The sequence below is a fragment of the Ostrinia furnacalis genome, unplaced genomic scaffold (assembly GCF_004193835.3).
Source record: "Ostrinia furnacalis isolate ACB-3 unplaced genomic scaffold, ASM419383v2 OfSCF0375, whole genome shotgun sequence".
NCBI lineage: Eukaryota > Metazoa > Arthropoda > Insecta > Lepidoptera > Crambidae > Ostrinia > Ostrinia furnacalis.
This window is the reverse complement of record NW_021130614.1, coordinates 181571-208854: the sequence shown is the minus strand read 5'-3', so window position 1 is coordinate 208854 and position 27284 is coordinate 181571. Positions and strand designations below refer to the sequence as shown.

The 27284-nt window shown below is 40.3% G+C and overlaps 2 protein-coding genes and 1 long non-coding RNA gene across 4 annotated transcripts; all 3 read right to left on the bottom strand.

Moving 5' to 3' along the window:
* Window positions 1-772: 772 nt before the first annotated feature.
* On the bottom strand, window positions 773-24015 carry Ankle2 (ankyrin repeat and LEM domain-containing protein 2). 2 transcript variants are annotated; one of them, XM_028316881.1, is made up of 15 exons: window positions 23855-24015; window positions 23530-23772; window positions 22889-23044; window positions 18201-18364; window positions 17503-17643; window positions 16769-16942; window positions 16095-16247; window positions 15050-15231; window positions 13186-14237; window positions 12695-12816; window positions 12043-12188; window positions 10835-10966; window positions 10283-10333; window positions 8356-8482; window positions 773-967 (listed from the first exon to the last, which is right to left on the bottom strand). In XM_028316881.1, exons 2-15 carry the CDS (start codon window positions 23762-23764, stop codon window positions 875-877), a joined length of 2928 nt encoding a protein of 975 aa, XP_028172682.1. In that variant the 5' UTR covers window positions 23765-23772; window positions 23855-24015; the 3' UTR covers window positions 773-874. The 2 variants fall into 2 exon arrangements, with proteins under 2 accessions (XP_028172682.1, XP_028172688.1); XM_028316887.1 differs by lacking the exon at window positions 8356-8482 and having other exon boundaries at window positions 10156-10333.
* LOC114361748 (uncharacterized) lies at window positions 1471-2700 on the bottom strand. The gene is made up of 2 exons (XR_003656621.1): window positions 2483-2700; window positions 1471-2130 (listed from the first exon to the last, which is right to left on the bottom strand). It is a non-coding gene; the product is annotated as an uncharacterized LOC114361748 (long non-coding RNA).
* A 411-nt stretch (window positions 24016-24426) lies between the features above and the next one.
* LOC114361668 (WD repeat-containing protein 18) lies at window positions 24427-25890 on the bottom strand. The gene has a single exon (XM_028316793.1). The coding sequence runs from the start codon at window positions 25787-25789 to the stop codon at window positions 24449-24451; it is 1341 nt and encodes a 446-aa protein (XP_028172594.1). The 5' UTR covers window positions 25790-25890; the 3' UTR covers window positions 24427-24448.
* Window positions 25891-27284: the final 1394 nt, after the last annotated feature.

Genomic DNA, 27284 nt, shown 5'->3' with positions numbered 1-27284 from the left:
CTAGCTTGTAGTAGCAACAAGGGATAAGAAATACAATATTCTGGCTTCTCGGTCTGAAAACAGTCTCTAAAAGACCATCCAACCGTTATTCTGTGGTACAGTTTCTTTCTAATGTCCCAGTTACACACTCGCTGCAGCGACAAAACAATCGGAACTTAATTTTTGACTTGACAACTTGACTTGTGTGGCTTGTCTTAACCGTTAGATCACATGACATTGGCACACGTAGCAATATCGCCTTACGGGTGTAATTAATAGCATAGAATAATAAGTACTATGCACAGCAGTTTTACTTCGCGAAGGTATTTAAAAAAATGTATGCTCAATGTCATTAACAATATGGTGTAATTTAGCTTGTCTCAAGAGTCAAGCACCATTATGTTGACAAACGTCAGTGATCGGTACTGCGCCGAGGCTATAGGGCTGACTTCGGTAAAATGATGTGACGTGGGTGCCAAACTGCAGAAAATGGCGGAGGAAATACATGATTTAGCATGAATAAACATGAATAATATTAACTACTTATTCACCTCTCAGTGTCTTCAGGTAACTTAAAAAAGTACATTCTGTGTTTTTATTATTATTTAGGCAGTTAAATACTGCACAGTATTTAGTACACCATTTTCTTTATTTTTTTCCATCATACACAAGAATACGCGTGCGTGAGTCAATGCTCGCTCGTATGTGAGGCCTTGTCGAATAGTAATCCTGTAGGGTGCCATCGTGCGTGTTTTGTTTTCGATGGAAAGTCGCGGAGATGAACAGGCCTGTTAATAGCTAGATCTTTTACTCGTCAGCGGTTGGGAAAAGTGCTACAATGTGATGACGCGTTCAAACGACGGTTACATAGTATTGTAGATAGAGGAGGTTACGATTAGAAGCCGAAGCTGACGTTGTGTCCGAGGCTCTTGGCCGCCAGCGCGGACCGCGGCGAGTTGGGGCCCGTCACGCGCAGCCATGTCGACACCTGGAACAAGTTGCGACATGTTAAGTAAATAGCTAAGGCTGGGCTGCACCATCTTACTTTAACTTTGAAAAACGTCAAAAATCTGTCAAACTCCATACAAAAAACACCGGTTATAGTCATAGTTGGGTCATTGTCAAATTTTGCGCAGGTAAATGTAACTTAAAATCATATTTTTTTCAAAATAAATATATGCTTAGATATTACTTTTTTCTATGTCCGTGTCCGTTATAACAACTGAATTATTATCTATTACAGTTTGCCGCGATGTTTAACCAATAATTTAAGATTTATTCCAGATTTAATGGATCAGGGTGAAAAAAAATACAACTTTGTTACCATTACGTTTTAGCTTTTATTATGAAATTAAACAAGTCAGTCGCAAATATTTTGGGACTAATATTAAACAGTATTATATCTTTTACATATATTTAGAATCATAACAGTCTTTTTTTAAGTTTAACAATCATCAATCTATACTCTTAAACAACTCTGTTACTTCTTCAATATTAAAATACCTTAAATTCTACTTAAGTCCTCCAAATATCTATTTATCAGCAGCTAACTGGAACATAATACTGTAAAAATATCTAATAAATTAACGCATCGCGATATTTGCTATATTATATTGACTAGCTTTTCTTTAAAATCTTACTATGTTCTTTAATCTTTGGGACAGAAAAGTAACAGAGTTGTAACACAGTAACATAGTTGTTATTTTTATTGAATAATATGTAATAATTTGCACTTATTGAGCTTGAGATCCAAATCACTTCATCAAAACATTAACTTATGACTGTAATTTATCAATCAAGAGCTTACTTTCTTATAGATTCCTTATCTTTATAGTAATAAAAATTAGATTTTCTTGGAAGAGTAGCTGAAAATTTGAAATAACTTATTTCTCAAGTTTAACTAAGGGATTATGAAATTGGTAGTATACTCTTTTACCTTTGCAGACTTTTTTAGGTTCTGGAACAACGGCAAGTAAATTATCAAAAGCCTCATAGGATAAATCACTTAATTAATTTGAATTTTGTTGCATTATCGTCGATTGCCTTAAAAACATTATTTTAACGTCTTTTTCTTGATTATTTCTACGGCGTTCTCGGGTATCGTCGCTGCTTCTCAGCAGGCGTTAGAGGCATTTTAATAACGTAAATATCCTGTAACAATGAGTGATTAATATTTTTTATTTCGATTTATTTGTATAAAACAAAGTTACCCATTGCTTGAACTTTTTAAATTGCAACTGATTAAAAAACAGTAATTGAAACATAATATTTTAGCAAAATTAAAGAATAATATAATGGCATAAGCAACTCTGTTACTTTCAAAACAACTCTGTTACCACACGCTAGTAACAGAGTTGCAGCAACAGAGTGGTAAATTTTACATTCCATTATACACCAGTCAAAAAATAAAGCGTGTAGCAAAATATTTCGTTCACATTTAACACATTTACCCCTTAGACAATATACTGAACGTAAACTAATGAAAAAACATTCATTTACTTACGTGAATAGGTAGGTAACAAAGTGGATGCGCAATAAAAACACGCAGCACGTTCAACACCTTGCGGTCGACTGCCGAGCGACTTACCTCTCCTCCCGATCTAACGAACTCCCACGACGAATGCAGACATCCCACCCAAGATTAAACAATATCCAAAATACCGCCATTTCCATTTTGAGTCGTGAATTAGTTAGTAACATAGTGGTCCAGGTGGTTCCAGATAGTACGTGGGACAAAGTTTAGAAAATTATTTAAAAAGTCCATTTTATACTGACTGATTTTAAAACATATTTTATTGAATATTTATAATACTCTGTTTACGATGATAATTTATTTTAAGAAGGTTACTATAGTAGAAAATGCAATTATTTGATGTTTATTATAACGGAATGCTACATGGGACAGGTACAATTTGTAAGGAAAACCTTTCTGTTACCAATAATGACCACTCTGTTACTTTAAAAAAAAATAAAAATATTGAAACTTGAGTCGTTATTCCAATAGTGGATGTTCGCTAATGCGATGTATTTTGTATTTAATACATAATTCGTAAAGGATTTTGACATTATTACTAACAAAAAAATAAAAAATGTTGAGGGACACATTTACCTGCGCAAAATTTGACAATGACCCAGTTACGGTCAAAGTTAGGTGGTGCAACTCAGCCTAAATGTTGTGCAGTGACTTCAAACGTCACAGAATCGGTACATTTTGGTAGTGAAAGCGTGTATTGAGGAATGAGGGCTATCGTTTTTATACTTAACAGTTGGCACCCCTGGCGATTGACAGGACCTTACTCTACAGTGGCGCCATCTTGATGAGTGCAAATGCGATAGTCCTCCTACCACTTTAGCGCTCACCAGTTGGTGCCACTGTTCTCGCTACTAGCAAGTGACAGGACCTTACTCTACAGTGGCGCTAAAACGATAGCCCTCATTGCGCATGCGCAGCCTAGGGTCAGTAACTCGACAAATGTTGGAGAACTCGATAAAGGTCGGGAGTTGTTTTCTAGTTGTTTCCAGCTGAAGCACAGCTCTAGCAAACGAGCTGTTGCTACTCTTAACATCTTTCTTAGGCGTGAACACATGCTAAGTCGCGGGCGCAAGTTAAGGAACTAAAAGAAATGCTCTTCGACTATCCTATGTATGTATTACCACAGAATAATAATAAGTACTACGTACAGAACGTCGGCGTCGTCGAACAACGACGTATCTGCAAAATGTTAAGTTTCCAGGAGAGCGTTTTGAAGTTTTGGAACCGGTTTTTTGTGTCTACAAAAAAAACTACTTGGCTGATCGGTTTCAAATTTGGGGATGTTATAAACATAAAGATGTTATTTTATATAAACTATGTACCCATCTCCAAAAATACTTAGTTTTTTGTAAAAATCACATGCGTCATTATTCTATGGACAATTTGAGGATGTATGTGATAAACCGTCGTTGTTCTGCGAATTTTTTTAATCAAATATATGACGTATGTCACTTTTAGTCATTATTCTACGGAACTTCTGCCATGAGTACCCGTCGGATGATGAAGAAAGTTGGAGGAAATAAATAAAAAACATTGTTTATTAGGTTTCATTATTAATTAATTTATAAATAAAGACAATAGGTATCAAAGAAAATTAACAAAAATCAAGGATAGATAAACCACATCCATATACTGCGGCAGGTTATGCAGAAGATCGAAGAGTGAGAAGGCCTTCGATTTGATCGAGATTTGGGCAGTGCTGCAATCTCTCCCTGCACCGCGGCCGTATCGACTCTCGTTACATCGAGGTACTGAAGTACTTCTACATGAACGCACCAATCCGGCCCGAATACAATGCAGAGCACGAGCGCGATTCCACTACAGCGAGGCGTAAGGCTGGGAGATTTTATACCTATTTCCAAAACTGTTCACCTGTCCAACTCCTGGAATGAAAGGATTCGGCATAAATATCAACGACGAGTACAACACTCACCTTAGGTATGCCGACGATAATATTATGGTCATGGCAGAATCTTTGGAAGACCTCGACACAATATTAAAGACCTTAATCGAGTATCCCAACGGGGCCTTTGGATGAACATGGAAAAAATGAGCTTATGTCGAATGTCCATGTTGCACCCTACCCAACTTCGGTTGGGATCTCAATTCTTGAGATTGTTGACAAGTAGGATGTCTACCTTGGACAAAAGATTTAGCTAGGTAGGTCCAACTTCGAGAAAGAGGTCAATCGACGAATCTACCTCGACTGGGCAGTATCCGGAAAACTAGACATCTTTTCGTCCAAAATCCTAAAGTGCCTAAAGACGAGAGTCTACCATCAGTGTGTGTTACCCTATTATAGGTCCAAAACGTTGGCTCTCAAAGAAGCTCAAAGTTGCACGGCGTGCTATAGCAAGGGTTATGTCAGTGTTTCTTTACGAGATCAAATCATAAATGAGGGAGGTCCGTAAACAAACTAAATTCGATGACATATCCCGACAGATTAGCATGCTGAGTGACAATAGGCAGGACACATAGTACGCAAAACTTACGGCCAATGGGGCACCAAGGTTCTGGAGTAGGCTGCATACCGAAAAACGAAGCGTGCGACATCCACCCACAAACCAAGGCGGAACGATGATCTCATAAAGGTAGCAGGAAGGCACTGGATGCAAAAACTATCACCTATAAGATCTTGCATTTTTTGAATAATGTTGGGATCTGCTTGAAAGGGTAAAGGGGGCATTGATTTGACGGAGTAAGTGCTACTTAGAAATGAATAAAATAAATAAGTATAAAATTTAACTTAGACGAAAAGCTTTCTAAGCATACCTATACTTACAGGGTGACGTGTAATAAGTGAACATCCTTGTAAGGGATAACAGGTTATTGTAACCAATTTATTTATGTAGGTATATGCCTAGGCAAAAGTCAAGCATTTCTCAGTTTTAATAGGGACATCCTAACATGGTGTTCCGATAAAAATTGAGCGGGCGCCCCTTTATCACACTTTTTTCTTTTATTTTATTACTTTTATGTTTTACTGTGTGTTTAATAAAGTCTTTTATTGTTTTTATTATTTATAGTTTGGGCTTTTTCTACCTTAGCTTAAAAGCAGGAAAATTTAAAATCAGCTACGGGATATTAATTATTATTATTTTGATTTTTTGTATGGAAAAATTACATTGTGTTTTGCGTAGGCAAATACTTATCTAATTTGATTGCAAATGACATGCACTATAATCCTTTACAAGGATGTTCACTCATTACAAGATGTCATCCTGTATACGCAAAAAAAACTTTAATTTTAACACAATGTTTATTTTGAGTAACAAATCGTCAAATAGAAACACATTAAAATCAAATTATTGTAGTCTCAATTTTTTATTTTATTTTTTAAGCAATTTAAAAATAGAACAAAGACGCAATTGGAATACCCGTCCCTAGTACAAAGTCGGTTGTGTATATCCGACGTCAAAATTACCAAACTTTACCGAAGTACAACGATGGTTCTGATCAAACGTCAAACAAAAGTCCTTAGAACAATGTAAGTTCAGTACATCCGCCACCAAAAACAATTATTTTGTACCAAACATTCTTAATGTTTATACTCATCAATCTACCTACAAATACCATAAAATAAAAACAAAAGGACACTGTTTCTTTTATTTTCGAACTTCCTAGTACAACGACGGGTGTGTACGTACGTCACAGTTTTTTTTTCTCTGACTTCCCTAGTAAAGAGATGGTTGTGACTTTCAGTCATCAAAACAATAAAGTGTCCAAACTTGTAGATATAAAGACGAAATTCTAGATACATTCAATAACAATACGAATACAAATGTATAAGCTATTCCAACAAACGATGTGCAGTCTTCCGAAGTACAATGACGCTTGCACAAACACGTCTCTGTACTGCGTTAGAATAATCACATCCGTCGGTGTTCGATTCTGTATCTTCGATATTATTACGAATTTTGAAAAATTAAAAAAATAGTTTATAAAGGGGCTATTTTAGAGTAGTTTAATGCAAAAAAACAGATTTTGACGGTTGCGATCATACGACGTTGTTCGACGACGCCGACGAGAAGTTTTACTTCGCGAAGGTATTTAAAAAAATGTATGCTCAATGTCATTAACAATATGGTGTAATTTATCCTGTCTCAAGAGTCAAGTACCATTTTGTTGACAAACGTCAGTGATCGGCACTGCGCCGAAGCTATAGGGCTGACTTCGGTAAAATGATGTGACGTGAGGTGCCAAACTGCGGAAAATGGCGGAGGAAATACATGATTTTAGCCTCAGGATTTAGTTTGAATAATATTAACTACTTATTTACCTCTCAGTGTCTTGAGGCAACTTAAAAAAGTACATTCTGTGTTTTTATTATTATTTAGGCAGTTAAATACTGCACAGTATTTAGTACACCATTTTCTTTATTTTCTTCCATCATACACAAGAATACGCGTGCGTGAGTCAATGTTCGCTCATATGTGAGGCCTTGTTGAATAGTATCCTATAGGTGGGCCATCGTGCGTGTTTTGTTTTCGATGTATACTCGCGGAGATGAACAGGCCTGGTATTACAGGCTGTCGTCCCCCTATGGACACTGGCTGCCAGCTACACAGATGAGTTAATGATCTGCAGAGGCACAGCCCTTGAGGATGATCTGTCGTCTTTCTTTGGAGGCACTTGCAGACACAAGCTAGGGAACTGAAAGTGATACTCCTCGACTTACAACTCGAGAGATGTCCCCTATAGACACTGGTTACCAGCTACACAGTAGTTACTGACCTGCAGAGGCACAGCTCCCGAGGACGAACTGTCATCCTTGAAGCATCCTTATTGGGCGTGTAGTCGTGCGCAGACACAAGCTAGAGAACTGACAAGGATACTCCTCACTATCAATTCCAATGATGTCAGCCATGGGAACTGTATACCAAGTACCAACTATACAGTGTCTATCATACTAGTTGCAAGCATCTTTATTACGTGTAGACGTCCACGACGCATCATGACACGCTATCATCTGCTATGGAAGCTGGTTGACAATGACTACAGACCTGCAGAGGCACAGCTCTCGACGACGAGCTGTCATCCTTGAAGCATCCTTGTTAGGCGTAGAGGACTGGTGAGAATGCTTCAGGATGTGCATCACATTACGCTATCATCTGCTAAGCTAGTTGTCAATGACTACTGACCTGCAGAGGCACAGCTCTCGAGGACGAGCTATCATCCTTGCAAGAGTCTTTCTTCGTCGTTGAAGCGTGCGCAGACGCAACTAGAGAACTGACAGGATACTCCTCGACTTTCAACTCGAGAGACGTCTCCAATGGGCACTGGCTGCCAGATACACAAGTGACAGACATCCTAGCTAGTTACCTGCAGAGGCACAGCTCTCGAGGACGAGCTGTCGTCCTTGCAAGCATTGGGCGTGGAGACGCACGCAGACGAAAACTAGAGAATTGACAAGAATACTCCTTGACTTACAACTGGAGAGACATCCCATATAGACACTAGCCACAAGCTACACTAGTGTTAGTTACTGACCTGCAGAGGCACAGCTCTCGAGGACGAGCTGTCATCCTTGCAATNGCTGTCGTCCCCTATAGACACTAGCCACAAGCTACACTAGTGATAGTTACTGACCTGCTAAGGCACAGCTCTAGAAGATGAACTGTCATCCTTGCAAGAGTCTTTCTTCGTCGTTGAAGCGTGCGCAGACGCAACTAGAGAACTGACAGAATACTCCTCGACTTTCAACTCGTCGTCCTCGTCGTCCTTGCAAGCATCCTTATTAGGCATGGAAGCACGCTTGCCAGCGGACTGACTAGAGTGCTTCAGGATGCGCTTTACGACACGCTGTCATTTGCCATGGGAGCTGGTTGACAATGACTACTGACCTGCAGAGGCACAGCTCTCGAGGACGAGCTGTCGTCCTTGCAAGCATCCTTGTTGGGCGTGGAGGCGCGCGCGGGCGACAGGCGCGGACGCGGACGGACGCGCGCCAGCGGACTGATGGGGATGCTCCTAATGATACTTTAGGAGCATTGTGACACTTATGAATTCTTCAAGATGCGCAACACGAAACGCTATCGCGCCAGCGGACTGATGGGGATGCTCCTAATGACATTGTACAGGACTCTCCAGGACACGCAGGATGACACGCTGTTGTCCCTTATAGACACTAGCCACAAACTACACTAGTGTTAGATACTGACTTGCAGAGGCACAGCTCTCGAGGACGAGCTGTCGTCCTTGCAAGCATCCTTATTAGGATAGACACTGGCCACAAGCTACACTAGTGTTAGTTACTGACCTGCAAAGGTACAGCTCTTGAGGACGAGCTGTCATCCTTGCAAGCATCCTTGTTGGGCGTGGAGGCGCGCGCGGGCGACAGGCGCGGACGCGGACGGACGCGCGCCAGCGGACTGATGGGGATGCTCCAGGACGCGCAGGATGACACGCTGTCGTCGCCTATAGACACTAGCCACAAGCTACACTAGTGCTAGTTACTGACATGTAGAGGCACAGCTCTCGAGGACGAGCTGTCGTCCTTGTAAGAGTCCTTCTTCGTCGTTGAAGCGTGGGCAGACGCAACTAGAGAACTGATAGAATACTCGACTTTCAACTCGAGAGACGTCCCCTATAGACACTAGACACTAGCCACAACCTACACAAGTGCTAGTTACTGACCTGCAGAGGCACAGCTCTCGAGGACGAGCTGTCATCCTTGCAAGCATCCTTATTAGGATAGACACTGGCCACAAGCTACACTAGTGTTAGTTACTGACCTGCAAAGGTACAGCTCTTGAGGACGAGCTGTCGTCCTTGCAAGCATCCTTGTTGGGCGTGGAGGCGCGCGCGGGCGACAGGCGCGGACGCGGACGGACGCGCGCCAGCGGACTGATGGGGATGCTCCAGGACGCGCAGGATGACACGCTGTCGTCCCCTATAGACACTGTCCACAAGCTACACTAGTGATAGTTACTGACCTGTATAGGCATGGCTCTATATGACGCTCTGTCATCTTTACAAGGGTCTTTATTGTGCGTGGAGACGTGTACAGACGCAAGCTAGGGAACTGACAGGGATACTCCTCGACTTTCAACTCGAGAGACGTCCACCATAGGAACTGTTTTCCAACTACACAAATGTTATTATCATTCATACTAGTTACTGACCTGCAAAGGCACAGCTCTCGAGGACGAGCTGTCGTCCTTGCAAGCATCCTTATTGGGCGTGTAGTCGTGCGCAGACACAAGCTAGAGAACTGACAAGGAGACTCCTCACTATCAATTCCAATGATGTCAGCCATGGGAACTGTATACCAAGTACCAACTATACAGTGTCTATCATACTAAAGCCTGGTACGTGAGCACGTAGAATCCCGTCCAATGACCCCAAGCTACCCATCCCTATCGCTCGCGCGTAATTATATTGCTCGCACACTCACTGCGGGCGCCCGTCGCACAGTCGCGACAGCAACATAATTACGCGTGAGCGATAGGGATGGGTAGCTTGGGGTCATTGGACGGGATTCTACGTGCTCACGGACCAGGCTTTAGTTACTGACCTGCAGAGGCACAGCTCTAGAAGACGGGCAAAATTCCTTGCAAGCATCTTTATTACGTGTAGACGTCCACGATGCATCATGACACGCTATCATCTGCTATGGGAGCTGAATGACAGTAACTACTGACCTGCAGAGGCACAGCTCTCGAGGACGAGCTGTCGTCCTTGCAAGGATCCTTATTGGGCGTGGAGGCGCGCGCGGGCGACAGCCGCGGACGCGGACGGACGCGCGCCAGCGGACTGATGGGGATGCTCCAGGACGCGCAGGATGACACGCTGTCGTCTCCCATAGGTGCTGGCTGCCAGCTGGAAATAAGGATATTGGGTTTGATTAAATATGAAAATAGACAAGAGATTTGGAACTTGAGAACAGAACGACCATTTTTATCCTTCACTGCAGACGGGCGACCCTATCTTTACCAGAGGCAAAAGGAGGATTTGGCCTACACTCCTTACGCTGGCCAGACGGGTTAGGGAATCATGTTACACTCATATCGCTTAAATTAAACAAAAAATCTTTCGGCAAACAACAATGCTGGCCTTTTCCTTTCACAAAAGGATAAGTACAGCTATCCAACGAAGACATACAGCATACTTATCGCTTTGGTTTCCACGTATTGCAGTTGGCGATAGCGAATAGATTTCACATTATTTATGATAGCAAACTAGCAGTTCCTTGAGCCTATATCTAAGAACACCAGTCGACCACCATCGGTGGAGACAATTAATCGTAACTTTAGCTGCATTTGTGTACCTAAATGAAAGTGTAACAACAAAAAAACTGTATCGTTATCTTTCTGAACTAACCTGTTTCTCTCAGCGGGCGTGTAGAGCGAGACAGTGTGTCTCCAGCGATACACGTTAGGCAGCTGCTCGGGCCGGATGTCACATTGTGACACTGCGTCAAACACTAAACGGTCCATCTTCGTTGGCTCCTCCCTGGAAAGCACGAGAATAATTGTCATATTAATTTGTCAGTTTTTGAAATTCTCAAATGCGTTTCACTAACAGCTTCAAAGATAACTCACATAATGGACAATAGTTTATTTAAAGTTTATCGTGTATCGCAACAAAAAGATTGATCAGCTTTTGACGTAGTTAAAACATTTGCACTACTGTTCACTAGTGAGGTTTCACACATCACTTTTTGGAACATCCTGTATAAGGGCCTACAATTTCATGGATGTCCATGAAGGGACAGTTGCCAGCCACCGTACACCTTGATTCGCATATTATACAATCTCTTGATACCTAATGTAAAATTAAATGTAGTTTATATCATTCGACGATACATGACGCTTATCTTCGGGAAGAAGTAGCTTGATGAAATATGTGAACGTGGTCCTTCGATCCGGAATATCTTGCCTAGGGGTTTCAAAAACCGTTTCACCAAAACCGGGTAAACCGTGTTTTACGACATTTTTCCAAACCGGTAAAACCTGCTGCTGCATCAACACCTAAAACCCGGTTTAAGACAAAGTGGCTTTTGTGAGCCTTACCAGGCCTGTTCATCTCCGCGAGTTTACATCGAAAACAAAACACGCACAGGATACTATTCGACAAGGCCTCACATACGAGCGAACATTGACTCACGCACGCGTATTCTTGTGTATGATGGAAGATGGAGGAAAATAAAAAAAATGGTGTACTAAATACTGTGCAGTATTTAACTGCCTAAATAATAATAAAAACACAGAATGTACTTTTTTAAGTTGCCTCAAGACACTGAGAGGTAAATAAGTAGTTAATATTATTCATGATAATTCATGCTAAATCATGTATTTCCTCCGCCATTTTCCGCAGTTTGGCACCTCACGTCACATCATTTTACCGAAGTCAGCCCTATAGCTTCGGCGCAGTGCCGATCACTGACGTTTGTCAACAAAATGGTGCTTGAGTCTTGAGACAGACTAAATTACACCTTAATGTTATTGACATTGAGCATACATTTTTTTAAATACCTTCGCGAAGTAAAACTTCTGTACGTAGTACTTATTATTATTCTGTGGCCTTACCCGTATATGAAGGGCTCAGCGACGGCCCTATCGCTGGCCTCCTCCATGCGTTCGGCTTCGGGCTCACGTTCGGAGTGCTCGGAGGCCGTCAGGTAGGCCTCCTCGCCCTCCGAGTGGCACGATCCGCCGGACTCGTCTTCTGATATCTGGAAAGAGAAACAACTGTGAGTCGGCCACTTGTTGCCAATGTTATCTGTTAATCTTATGATACCCAAAAACACGTTATCAGATCGGAATACCCAATAAACTTTCAATTAACTGTAAAATTGGACTTTGTAAGCTCTGAAATACCACGTGTTTCTGTTGCTCAATCTAGCTAGTCGCGGAGCGCATAGTCTGAGTATCTATACAAAGCTGTATTTGTGCTATGACAACTAAACAACTTAAAATTATTGGGTATTCAAGTTTATCGGGATGACAGACATGTGAGTGATCTCAAATAGTATTTTTCGCATCCTTTCCACCAGAGATGTGCAAGGATGCATAGCGAGGGATGTGTTTATAAAGAACCAACAGAATCGCTTTATTTACTGAGGCGAGGTATATGAAACGATTCCATTGGTTCTTTAAAACACACTTTGAACACTTGTTAAAATGACAGTTCCATACTAAATGACAATTAAATAAATAAATAACCCCAGTGTTCACTGACCTCTGCCTCGACCACTTGGCACTTGGCGACATCTAGCGTGTATAACGCGCTTCCGCTGTCGCCGGCCGGTGAGTTCACCGACACCGGCTTCTCAGTCTCGTTGTGTTGAAGCTTGCCGTCACCTGGGAAATACAATTTGATTAGAAAGGTGGACAGAGATACGAAATATACTGATTGACTATGGCACTGAAAGCAGTATTTAAGCTGGTCAGAATCATATTTGTACAAGACCGCAGGAGCGCGCCAGTATAGCACATTTAATTTTGCTTTTTTACTCGCTCGCAATCTACTAAATGAGCTGTACAAAAATGACACAAACTTGCATAATCAAAATTATTGCAAGCTTCTAAATGTTCCATACCTTGAAAAATACACAGGTTTTATTCAACAAAAAATTGTACTGATTTTAAAATTATCACTTCAGGAGACGTGAGCTAAAATAGTGACATAAAGCCAAACATATTATTAGCAAACTGGCAAATAAAACTTACCAATATCATGGTCGAACGTCAGTCTTCTAATAAAGCTTTCACCCTTCGGGCTCGTCGACAAAATTGATCTATTCTTTCTGAACGACGCGTTCTTTTTGCTATTTCTCTCGAACACCTCGATCTTCCATTCGCACCTGCACTTCGAGGCTTTCTGCCATATATCTAAACATTCAGTTTCCGATATCGCCGGGCCCTTTATCAGATCATTTTCCGTCAACTCCTCGCATATAAAACTAGCTAAACATCTAACGTGACAATCGATCACGTGCGTCAATTTGACTCTATTGGTCCCTCTGTACATAGCGGGCTTGCGCTCGTCGTCAGAACTAAATATGTCGTCGTTAGGACACCTCAGTTTTATCAAAAACTCAACTAACGTGTTTATGTCGTCCAGATCTTGAGTTTGCTGCTTCAATTTGAACACAACTAGTTGAGCTAATCGAGAGTGTATTAACGCGAAGTCAATCTTTTGGAATCTCTCATCGTCCATGTATGTGAACATCGTGTGTTGGAGGTGTTTTGCTTCTGATTTCAGGGAGTCCCCGGCGACTTCGGGTTCCGCGGTCAATGAGAATACTAAAGCGTCCGCTATTCTTTTAGCGAAGACTTGACACGTCCTTTCTATGCAGAGGAGTTGGCTGACAGTGTGATTTACTATTGGTGGGGTATCTCCATTTGTCAATATAGGTTTTGCATTGGGCTGCCTGCACAGCCTTTGTCGAATGGGGTCTGTTTTCCTCCAGTGGGGCGGTCGGTCGGTTATTTTGCAGGTTTTCATGGCGACACAGAGTTCTGTCATGGGGCTTAGGGGGTCTTTCATGGGGGTGAGTTGTGAGGTGTCGGAGAGGCTTATTCTGGAGAGGGATAATTCGTCTGGGGGTTGTTGGGACTGCGCACAGCTGTCGTTATAGGCGAAAGAACAGGCGCTGTCGTATTTCCCCTTGAGGTAATTCTCGAGGAGAGCGAGACCTTCAGGAGTTCTTAGGTCCGTGAAGGTATCGAGGAACGGCCAGTACTCTTTCCAACCTACTTTCATTTTTTCCGCTAGGTCCCTGGAAGAAATAAATTAGTTGTTAAAATAGCTCCCATCAATATTTATAACTATTTATATTTTAAAGACTTTGTAAACCCCTGAAAAAGAGCCAGACAAAAGTGAGAGTGACTGAGCTTCTTGTGCTGCTTCTTCTCAACATTGGCCCATTTATTGTCCCTGCGCTGCGGTAGGGTTAAAAGCCTACTTGCCAAAATAAAATGAGTTTTTGTAAATATAATTACATGTGTTCAGAGAGAAGAGAGAACGTTAGAGATATGGTCTGATTGAGGCATATCAGACGTCTATGGCGATTCGTAGTCTTTATTCAGCATCTCTCTACTGCATTACTTGTGCGAAAATAATGTTCAGTATTGGCGTTGCGGCGACGCTATGTTAGCGCCGCGAAGACGGTACGCGGGCGATGATGGTTACGCTCGAAAGACACTACTGTACAAGTCCCTAATAAAAGGGTGTCCCGTAATTCAACGTCAAGCCGGAACTGGGTGTTGAGGCAAGTTATGCTGGTTATCAGAAAAATATAAAAAAAAATCTATTTGGCATTTTGTCAAAATAATAGGCATTTCAAAAAAATCTAAAAATTCTATTCCCGGTGACGGTCTTTTTACTCGTGTTGCCGTGTTGGTTTGATTTTATTAAATGCCTATTATTTTGACAAAATGCCACATAGATGCCACACTGATAACCAGTATAACTTGCCTCAACACCCAGTTCCGGCTGGACGTTGAATTACGGGACACCCTGTATATCATAAATATCGGATACATATCGGATATTTTCGAACCCTGCTAATAAATGGACTTCATGGCTCACCTGCCCACAGTCTCCAAGCCCTTAGACATCTCTTGCAGCCTAAAAGCCGGGGGTGCGATGGCTGCCCGTTGTCTTGGCGGCGTCTTCCACCGCCGGCGGAAACTTTCCGCACCGCCCGCGTCCATAGGCCCGGCGAAGGCACGTATCTCGTACCGGGGACTGAGTGGGTCTTGGTTTATTTCCTGAGAAAAAAAAATTACTAAATAAATATACCTTTATAACACAGTTTAGCATACCATTCCTACATTGTGGGCATTCTAAAGTGTTCTAGTGAAAGTGCTTTTTAAAAGACCTACTTGCAAAAATAAAATAAGTTTTATGAGTTTTTCTACCAGATAAAATGGCGCATATTTGGGGAGGCCTATGTCCAAAAATAGATTAAAGGCTGACGATGGTGAGATTGTCTAGTTAAGTAGGTACTCACATAAAAACGAATTTAATTTAAGGTGCATTTCTCACGAGCGATTTCTCAGTTGGGGGTGAATGCTTAAGTTAACGCTGCTATTTTTAGTCACACCTACTCTCCGCTACATGAACGCTCGGCTCGCAACGCAATATCGTTCATGCGAAGGCGCTATTAAAGTTCATGAACGCTGAACCAGATAGATCGCGCCGGCGATGGCGATCTGCACGCGTTGGTGTGGTTGAAGCTTAACTTAGCCAGTACCAGAGGTATGGGAGCGTTGTGAGGTATGACAAAGCATATAATTCTGTAGGAAACTTCAAGTTTCGCTGATGTTTGACTTTACAAAAATACCCTCTTATGCCGCTCCCATACCTCTGACACTGATTGAGTAATACACTAAAGCCCGGTCTGTGAGCACGTAGAATTTTGTCCAATGACCCCAAGCTACCCATTCTATCACTCGCGCGTAATTATATTGCTGTCGCGACTGTGCGACGGGCGCCCGCAGTGAGTGTGCGAGCGCGACAGCAACATAATTACGCGCGAGCGATAAGGATGGATTGCTTGGGGTCATTGGACAAAATTCTACGTGATCACAAACCAGACTATAGACATAGGTTAACTATAGAGTTAGCTTACGGGCGGCAGCGCGGGCGTGAAGGGGCGGCCGATGGTCGGCGCTCCGCTGCCGTCCTCGGCGTGCAACACGGGCACGTAGTAGCGCTCCTGGAGCATGCTCGCGATGCGATGGACCGTCTCCGGCGTACTGTTTGCCGCTCGCTTGCAGATTATCTGTTTGGGAAATATTTTCAATATGAAAAACTTGTCCAAAGAAGGGATCAAAATCCAAAACACGCCATTTTATCCCTGGAAACCGAGTGAGTTTCAATGAGGGTTTTCGCGAATGAAAAATCCGACAGGCAATACGTAGACGCGAGGCCCAAATGCTGCATGATTGGTTATTTTTGCCATGACATTGACAGATATGTCAAAATCCACCAATTACGCAGCAGTCAGACCCCACATCCACGTCCCGCCATCAAGCGGATGTTTCATTCGCGAAAACCCTCATTTAAGGACAATTTTTGACCCATATTTTACGAATTAATGGTCAAAGTAACAGTTAAAAATCAGACCGAGTCATTGCAATGTTTTTTGTTTTATAGACTACAGTTTGAAAACGCGTCCTGCTGAGTTTTAAATATTAGAAACAATAGATGACCATTACTAATTGTAATAACATTGGCAATGCGCAAGCCCCTAACAAATAACCTTTTTCTGGCACTGTCGGGTAAAAAGAACACAAAACTTACATCTTTAGGCTGTTCGCCAAACTTGTTCACCGCAGCGAGGTTGCACTGAGGAAAGGATGTGAGGACGTCCACGGCCGCTTCGGCGCCGAATTTGACCGCGAAGTGGAGAGGCGTCTCGTTCAAAGGCTTGTCGGGGGTGTTGAGGTATCTGTCCACTAGTATTGATGCGAATTCCTGTGACAAATGAAAAGTTAATGCATATTTTATACCATTATTCGTTGGCATTGAATTATTGAACATTGTGTGGAAGAAGTAGACACTACCATAGACTACTAATGTTTCATATCACCTTTGAAACCATCCATGAAATTAATTGGACATAAGCTTAGGTAGCATGATTTTAAAAAAACAACCAGTTGATTAAAGAAGTTAAAAGTTTCACTTTCAGAACCATTTGCGACAAGTGCCAAGTAGTAGAATATTGTTTCCTTTTTGTAAATATTATAAAAACAATCACTCATTTTGAAGTATTACTGCTTTGCACCATAAAATAGATAGGAGCAGAAGACAATCTAGACACAAAGTGCGCTCGGGCAACTAAACATAGACAACGCACACGGATACGATATCGCCAATAATCGCAAACCAGTCTAAACCAGTGCGAGCGCGAATGCCACCCGCTTGAGTCGCGTCTGCAAAATTAAGTACATACAGGTGATTGTCTTCTACTATCTATTTTAAATTTTGTGTTAGTTTTCACTCTCTACAATAACATTACTTATTACAGTGCTCACCTTACAAGACTCTATGTCAGCATCCGAGCCATATAAAGCCTGCACGAAGCAAGGATTCCCCACGGTGGTCAGAATCAGGTTGCAGAGCTCAGCGTTCATAGCTTTGGCTGCCACGTGTAGGGCGTTGTAGCGCGACCCTTCCTAAAAAAAACATGCGTTATTATTATTTATTTCACCAATGACAGAAACCACTAAGCATAAAGCTCATAGCAGACATCAACTCGGAAAGGGATCAATACGTATCGCCTTTCGCGTACTGTCAAACGCGAGGCGAGAAGTTTACGTTACGGTGCAGATATGTGTACGTTGCAGTATGGAGTTTCATACAAACTGAGCAAGCAAGATGTCATGTCACTAGCAGCAACACTGTGTCATAAATAGAGATGCGTGATGCCGTCGCCGTCACGTCAAACGGAACCGTTTTTTCAACTATTTGACAGTTCAGAGGCACTTAGTGGCACTCAGAAAATTTGAATTCTGAGATATTTTCAGATTTTACGTGAGTGAATTTTAATTTATGGGAAATAGTGCTTCAGAAAAATGGTGACTGGTTCAGTGATTGATTTATTGTACAAAACAGTGAAAATAATCTTGACACTGACATACAAATGATATCCAGTGTCATCCAAAATCGGTTTCGTTTGACAGCTCGTGGTTGTTGCTCTATCCCGAAGGAATATTAACTTTATGGTTCATACCTGCATGATAGTCGGCGTGTTCCCACTGCTGACGAGGAAGCGCGGGTTGTCCCACACTCGATCCCTGACTGTGGCCGTCAGTCCTTGCTCTATGGACTTGCGGAGCACCACCATATCTTGGGGAGACGGCGCTTTGAATGGGTACGGCTTCTCTCCCATGAGAGCTGAAAACAATAAGTTATGTAATTATAATTTAATAACAATTTGTTCTTGGCGATGACATATTTTTACACCTCCCACGACCTTCACCAGATCGTCAGTCCACCTAGTAGGGGGTCTGCCCACACTACGTCTTCCAGCCCGTGGTATAGAATTAGATGCTGGCGGCACAGGACCAGGTCATTGTGGAAAATCAGTCTCATAATAAAAAAGAAGATAAAATTCTTTCACACTAGTTTCTCCAGCGTAGAGGTTCATCGTATGTGAGGGTCGAGGGGTCATCTATCCAATCAAATTTGTATTGGACTGGGTGTTTTCTATGTATAATAAGTATGTATTTACAAAAAAAAAAAGTATTTAAGTATGTTTATATCCGTTGTCTAGTACCCATAGTACAAGCTTTGCTTAGTTTGGGACTAGAAGCGCAGTGTAAAATGTCCAAGGATATTTAAAAAAAATTTAAAAAAAATTATAATCAATTTATTTTACATCATATTCTAAACATATTTAAACCTTTTTCTAAGTGGTTTTGCGATTAGAGTAAGCGATTGTACCTGATGAGCATTTGTTCATACAAGGTTAACGACCTCTCTTTAGAGCTAAGAATGGAGACACTCGTGCCAATTTCCTAACAATGACTCAGACAGGTTAACAAATTCAATGTCGGGCCAGTTACGTTGTCAACATTTATGGTTACTTGTATAGACAGGAGTACTTACAGATCTTAAGGAATTTGTACACCTGTCTAGAGGTTTAAAGGCATTTGAATAGCGCTGAGCTACGCTTTACAGTGCTGCACGTCACTCAACTACATATTAAGCGATCCTTGCTGTAACGGCGCTCTAATGACACACACCATACACAATGTAAAATAATATTTTGACATTCGTGCCAAGATCGCGCTGCGTCGCTTAATAATACAAAGGATAAGGAAATGAGGAAATGTAGACGAATTTAGTCACAAAAAACGTTTTCTTGCATCGTCTGAAATAGCTGTATATAATACAAAACGTGTATTGTGTTGTCACCTGACTCATTCCCACACACTTTCACCTTCTTTAATCAGTAACATAAATGATTTGAGTTGGCACTTCATTTGCGAAAGCATGTGCAAGTAAAGCTAGCACTGTGGCTTTTTATTCACTTGTAATACGAGTGATTTTTGCAACAAAAAAGTATAGTATAATGTGCTGTCGTCTGTACAGTACATCAAGTTAAATACTGTAGCCTTTTACGTAGTTCAAATGGAGTGATTTTCCAACAAAAATACAATCTTAAATGCTAGGGACTGTACATTGTACATACATTGAAAATGGATTTGTCGTTTAGAAATCAGAGTTAAAGAAAGAAATAAGAAGGGCGTGTGGTTCAATGTTACGATCAAAGTAATCGTAGGTAAACGACCACGTTACTGAAAAGGTCAGAGCTAGAGCATGATATCGTATCTTAATGCGATTTTATAAAAGGTTTTCTTATTATTTGCCAGCTACATAAAGTCTGGTTACTCAAAAATTTACTACTACTAATGCTCCATGGTCTGGTGTTAAAAGAGTGAGACTTAATCAATTTGGAGATTCCGGGTTTCATTCACAGTTGGGGTACACATACTGTGTTTTAGACGTTGGTATTTGTTCCCGTTTGGCTAGCCAAGCCTAATATCCTAGGCTATTGCAGGGTTGAATCAGACAAAATATTCTGTACTTCGGAGGACACGTTTAGCTGGTCAGTCCAATTAAGCCACATCAAACGCCTATTTATAGTTCATTAAGTCCTACACCAGGTTATGCGAAAGAAGTAGACTTGTAGTGAACCTGCTAGACATAAACCTATTATAGCTAGACTCGAAGTAGACAAATAAACTTGATCCAATTCTCCAATTATGAGTCATTGTACGCGAGGTTCCGTTACACGCGATACTGGCAGGGGAGACCGAAGCGAGTTGTAACAGAGGAGGGTTGTGACATTGTCGATTCTTTGGAACTTATTAAAAACTAGCGAGCTCGTAACAGTCCGCGTTTTTTATTTCAAGTCTCGAACTAACAAATGCGCGCTGTTGCGAGCTCGCTGATAGTTAATAGGTTTCCAAAAATCGAAAATGTCATAACTCTCCTCTGTTACAACTCACCTAGGTCTCCCCTAGAAGTAGTAATAGTATCGCGCACGCACATACATTATACTAGTTGCTGATAATGAGCTAGTTAGGAAATAAAAATATAGGTGAAATTATTCTGAGAAATTAAAATTAAAATTGTATTTGTTAACATTCTAGCGAATATCTGAGACTTCGTGTAATTTTATAGCTTACCTATAAAATGTAAATACATTCATGATTATATACATTCCTAATTCCTATAATAACTAACATACATTTATGAAACATTGTCACTTACTTTCGCGTTTCAAGTATTATGAAGAATGTTTACTATCATTTGTCATCATATTTATGTTGTCTCGCATGCTATTGTATAAATAAACTATGATACAAAGTAAACAGGCTACCATTGTTTGTTAATTGTTGAGTAATCGAGATATATTAACGCAACGGGCGTTAATCGTATGTGTTAGTTACAATTGAAAGTTGAATCACTGATAAAGAACAAGTACCCAGAGATATAGCTTACCACTTAAAGGTAACTAAAGTATGTCTATAATGGAAAAATTATCTACTAAAGAACTACAGACACAAGTTATTTTTACTCAGATCTGATTATTTATTTCGTTCTTAATATCTGGATATTTCTAGATTTATCATCATGAAATTGATCATAATCGATTATACTACTCGATTCACGCAGCCCACATTATGCTAGGTATTTTAGGGTCCGGGTAGTTAAGCATCGTCTTTCTTATTGGACAATCAGAAATATTCCAGCTGCAATAAGTTTGCACGCCAACCACATTTGACAGTATAAACAATATAAAAAACCTAGACTTTGCTGAAGACTGATGGCATCGACACAAAGAACAATCGGCTGATTGAAATGCGCTGACGCCGGCCTTGGCAATTTGCGCAATTGCTTACGTACACATTTTTGTGAATAAAAAAACACTTACTTCTGGAACAAAACTTTTTTGGCGTTATTGTGACGCCAAAAATCATCATCACGGATTTTTAATGGTCTAGGTAGTCTATGGTAAACGACAATGGTTAAAATCTGTACATGGCTAGTATGTATGTACTTATATTAAGATATGCGCCTACTACTAGACATAGATGATTATGATTGCTAATGTAGGTATTCATTTGCAAGTTACAAGGAAAATGATGGAATATTTTCGCATCTTCTTAGGTGCGATTCGCATAGCGCAATTTTGCATGCATATTTTATGTAGTAATTTACCACATAAGTGTTTGACAAATTGATTTAAATTCTTTAAATCATATTGATACCATGATAGGAGTGTAATGAGAAAGCTATGCATATCCTGGGAGGTTTCTTATTTATTTACAAAGAGTATTGTGTTTGTTAGTAAATAGGTTGAACTGATAAAGCATGTCAGTTGCTGATCTCAGGTCAATCGTATTCAAAAATGCTATCACTGTTTATAGACAACACAGATAAGAAAATAATTTAGTTCCAATAAATGCTTCGATAACCGAAGCACAGTATTTAGGTAGAAATTATATTTTATCATAATGTTTAATATTCCCTCTAGACCCTGGTTCTTCAAACACCCCCACTTGCCAAAAAAGACAGTGTCCATTATCTCTCGCCTGCGTATAGGTCACGCATGTACCCCTGTGCATCTTGCCAAAATGCGGATTAAGGATAGCTCCATATGCGAATGCGGCTTGGATGAAGGAACAGCTAACCACATCTTTTTCAACTGCCCCAAAATTGACCATTCGTTATACGACTTCCTTCCCAAAAATTTCCCTTTTCCGACTAACCTTAAATGTGTCCTTAGCTTTACTAATCCCCATACTTTGAAATCTCTAGTTAATTTTATTAACATTAACAAAATTAATTTGTAACAAGCAAGAGCTAGCAGAAAACTAAACCTCCACATTTGTGTTTATTTTTATGTGTTATGTTTATGTATTGTGTTGTCTTATTTGTGATGTCTCTTTGTTTTAGGTATTTTGCTTAGCATAACTTTAAAAAATTTAAATTTATCAAAATACCTACACCGTGTTAAAGCTGCGCACGTGACATTGGCGGAACAGTGTGCCCTGTGGCGAAAAACACAAGTTCATCGCCATTAAAAAGAAGAAGAAGAAGAAGAACATGAAGATAAGTAGTATAATAATAGTTAACTGTTAATATTGATATTTTTATTATCGTAATGATGTACAAGAAAGAGCTAATCATAGAATGGGAAATACCCTCATAAATCCTAAACAAATTAAGGTGTAAGCATGGGCCTTTAATCTTAAAATAGTTATGATTTGCTGAATCTAGTCTTATTTATAATGTTATTATCTATTTCAAAAGCTCAAAATATGGCGGCAACTGTTCAACCATCACCAGATTCAGGATCAATTAGATACTTTACGTAATTAATCTGCAAAGAATTTTAAAACTTACAGTTATCATTTCCATCGTGTGTGTCCACTGGCTCGGCACCCCTAAGCGCAAAGGAGACGGCATCCTGACGGTTGTTGAAGGCCTTGAACCTCGCCAGCTTGTAGCGCCGGACCAGCTCCAACGCTTCTGACTTGTTCTTGTACACGTGCAATGCTTCTGTCGATTCAAAAAATATTCATCATGACCAACATTTTTGAAAATGAATTTGTGGGAGTGTGTTAGATCTTCTAGATATTATTTTGTTTTTTTCCACTTTTATAATAAACTTGTCAAGATTTTAGTTTTACACAAGTTCCTAGATTACACAAAATCAAAACAAATAAGATAACAGGAATATTATAAACGGTATGAAATACAGTTTACTACAGTAAGGGAAAAGCCTCAATAAAATGCTACAGATTACAGTGTATTTACATCAACAATTATTATTAAACTGCTGAAAACTGCAAAAATAGCCCCAAGGCCAGTAGAGAGCAGAAGCAATGAAAATACACTAGGAAGTGAAACAAGAACTTATTTGACCCATATAGATTACAGTTTCACTATCTTATCTCTAGAAAGTGCTGCAAAATACAATACAGAGACAAAAGCAAAACAAATAAAGTACAAGAACAATCAATTATTATTATTATACTGCATACCTTCATCGGGCCCCTTTTTGATTTCACAGGGAATATAGACACCGTAGTAAGTAGTCAGAGGCTCTGTAGCCGTAGGACTTTCCGGGGTACTGTTCCTTTTGAGCGAATCAAACCTCAACAAGCGACTGAACAGGCCCATAGCCCCATCTTTCTTCTCTGTTGGCGAGATGGATATCTCATCTTTCATACCCTTGATATCCTTAGCACACTCTGGTATAATTACAGCCTTCGACATCTCGTCTCCTAAAAATGGTAAACAAAATAGTTGCTGTTTTGTTTGTGACGCAGAGCCCAGTTTATTTTTACTTCTGTCTGTACCTCATACCTTTTAGTAAAAAGATGTCATAAAAACATATTTATAACTATAATTAGCGTGTATTTTTCATTTCACCACATTACGAAAAACACTGAAAGCACGATAATAATTACGGGCGTAATTTGAAATAAAAATTCAAGTGCGTTTGCGAACGGATGGGTGACGTTTTGACAAATTTGACATATAAATTTCCGTTGCTCTATTGTCTATGGGTATAGTGTTGGGCTCATCGGATACGTGTTTAGAATTGAGCTCGCTAGCTCAACTTTAAAAAAATTGCTGCTGCCATCTATGAATGAGTAGTGGTAACTTAAAAAATACAAAAGAAAACATACTTACTGCCATCTATCAGCGAAAAGCATTCTTAATATTTAACCTTATAAAATGTATTATCACCATAGCGCTTACGTAGTTCAATTTTGATAAGAACCTTGGAGAACTTTTGGTATTACTGATAGAATAAAATCTAGTACCTTAGAGAAAAAATATTGAAATAACTAGGTAATAATAGTATTTATCTTAAAGGTCTATGTATAATCACAATAAGTAATAACATTCAAATGATAAGAAATAAAAAATACTTTGTTAGACAATGATATTTATTCAGTTCTTCATTTTTCTCTTTTTCTTATTACTATTGGTTACATTTGCATTAGACTCTGTTACGGAACTAAGAGCTTTATTAATTGAAAAAGCATAAAGATTTGCATTTATAGTTTTTAATTTCTGCATTTCTTCCTTCAGACTAAGTTCTTTCAACTTGAATTCATTTTCCAATTCGTTAGATGGTTGACTAGCATCAAAGCCATTTTGTACAGAATCTGGCCAAAATGATATCTTTTTATTGACAAGAATCTCCAATTCTGCAACTTCTTCATTATCATTCTCTAAAGTCCTATCTAAGCTGTGCAAAACAAGGCTAGGTGTAAAGTTTTGCTTAAAAATAGCAGGGTAATTGACAGTGAAAAATGCATTGGTGATTGGTCCTTTATGTTTGATGGTTCTTACAATCTGCTTGCTATGGATGTGCCATAGAATAACCTGTTCATCATTAGAACCTGACATTAATGTTTCTCCATCAAGAGAAACAGACAAACAGGTGACAGCCTTAGTGTGGCTATTAAAAGTAGGACAATTAGCTTCTGTGTTAACCAAAAAATCTCTGTTTCGGGGAGGATTTGTTAAACTGAACTGATAAATCTTTCCTTCAGTCGATCCAATGAAGACATTCAACTCTAATACATCCATAACTATAGCTGATAGTGGTACATCAAATATTATGTTCAATAACATCTCTCCAGAAGTTAGGTCATAGATTTTGCATGTTCTATCACTTGATACAGTTGCTAGGCGTCCATGCATGCCTGTTTTACTTATACACATGTCCGAAACTGGTAAGGAATGGTCAGAGAATATGTATACTGGGTCGTGCTGCCCGGCAGTTGTCTGGGTTACAAGCTCCACTTCAGGGTGAGCCGCTACAGTTACGAGTGACCAGACCATAACCATGCCATCTTCAGCTGCCGACACGAAGTACTTTCCATCAGGTGTAAACTTCAAAAGGACAATTTTTTGATAATGTCTGCTAATAATAGTCAGGAGACTGCCCGAGAAGGTCTGCCATAGATAAATTTTCTCATCGATGCCAGCCAAAATGTATGCTCCGTCTTTAGAGATTGCCAAAGCCCCAGCTTTCCCGGGCAGAATGAAACGCATGCCTTGGACTGTCTGCTGCGAATTTAGTGGCCACACATGTAATACTGGTTTAATCCTTTCTACGGCTGCAATGTAGTCATTACCGATAAATGAAACTGTTCTCGTTTCAGCTGTTCCGCCGCCTTTATAGGTCATCAAACTCGTGCCTGTGTGGTGGTCCCATACGCAGGTTGTCCATAATGAATTGTTGGAATCTGCTGTGACTAACACTTCCAACAAAGTAGACATTTTCAGCTTGTTTTTAATAAACTCACGAAAAATTAACGACCATGTGGGATTATTTTCTTTCGGCCGGTGAAGGAAGATGACAGTTTACTTTTTAATGGATGAAGTTCTCAAACACAGATATGGATTAGAGTTCTCAAAAGAAGTGGATGGATCTAAACGAAAAAATTTTATCAACTATATTTTTAACCTTAAATACAACCTATACAGTTTTGGGCAGTTTTTATTCGAACGGAACGGATCTCAAAAACTTTCCTAATTGTATTGTAAATGTAAAACACGCCGATTTTGAAAAAGTGTTTCCGAAAGATTCCCAATGTTCATTCCCATGACTTCGTTTAAAAAAAATACCTGTCAAGTGAAATGTCAATGTGCTAGTGGTCAGTTCAGTGCCTAAATATCTAGATTTTATTAGAAAACTATCAATTTTCGGGATTCAACATGTTTAAAAAGTAAGTTATTAATTAATTATAAACTTATCCATTGTACAGTTTTACTTGTAGCAATTAAAATTGTGATTATAGGTTATCATTTTCCTGAGAACGTCAACTTGATTATTATTGACGTAACAATTTTTGACCAATAGGAACTCAGCATTTCTACTGCCAATGACAACCTAAGTAGTGATGTAAACTATTGTTTAAACTACCCGATTAAGATTAGCTTTGTATCATTTAATCGCTAATTAAAATCAGAATCTATACCACATCTATACTGTTAACTACTTCGATAGCGAATATGAGTTTCCCAGTGTCGTCCAGGCACAACACAATCAACAAAACACAGCAACAATCGAACAGGTACCTTGTCTGCCGCCGCGCTGCTGGTAGGTACTCTGTAGGACGCCGCCGGCCGGTAGTTAGGGCTTCGCCCGGTGTCTTCGGTGGTTCACTTGAGTCACTAACTTCAAGCAAAGTACTGTGGAGGCCTCACACACAAAACATTTCCAAAAAGTCACCAAATTTCACATTTCCGTTGGAGCACACAATAAGCGTGGCACTCGCGGAGCCGGCCCAAACGCGAGAGGGCGAGCTGCATCGCTTTCGTTCGTTTGCCGTCGTGGACGCGGCGCGGCGCTACTGTAGTCGCGCGCGCTCGCCGTGTAAGTTTTGGCGGGACGGAGTTGGCGGCAGATTTAAATAGGTCCCGCGCAATCGTACCGTGCTCATTGAAAGTATGTGTGCCTGAACATACACTCCCCCCCGAACCAAGGTCGCCTTGGTTGACCTAATTACTAATAATTGGAAGCCTACCGAGTTTAGATACAGGCCGTAAGAGCCTGCCGTTTGCAGTCTGTACCTCTACTACTCGTATTATTTTGTCCTTGCCGGGTAAAAGTTTAACTACACGACCGCGTTTCCACTGTAAAGGTGGGTAATTATCCTCTTTTATCAAAACTAAGTCACCGAGTTTTATTGGCTCTGTTGTATCCGTCCATTTGTGTCTTATTTGGAGGGTATGAAGGTATTCGTCGCGCCATCGACACCAAAAGTGTTGT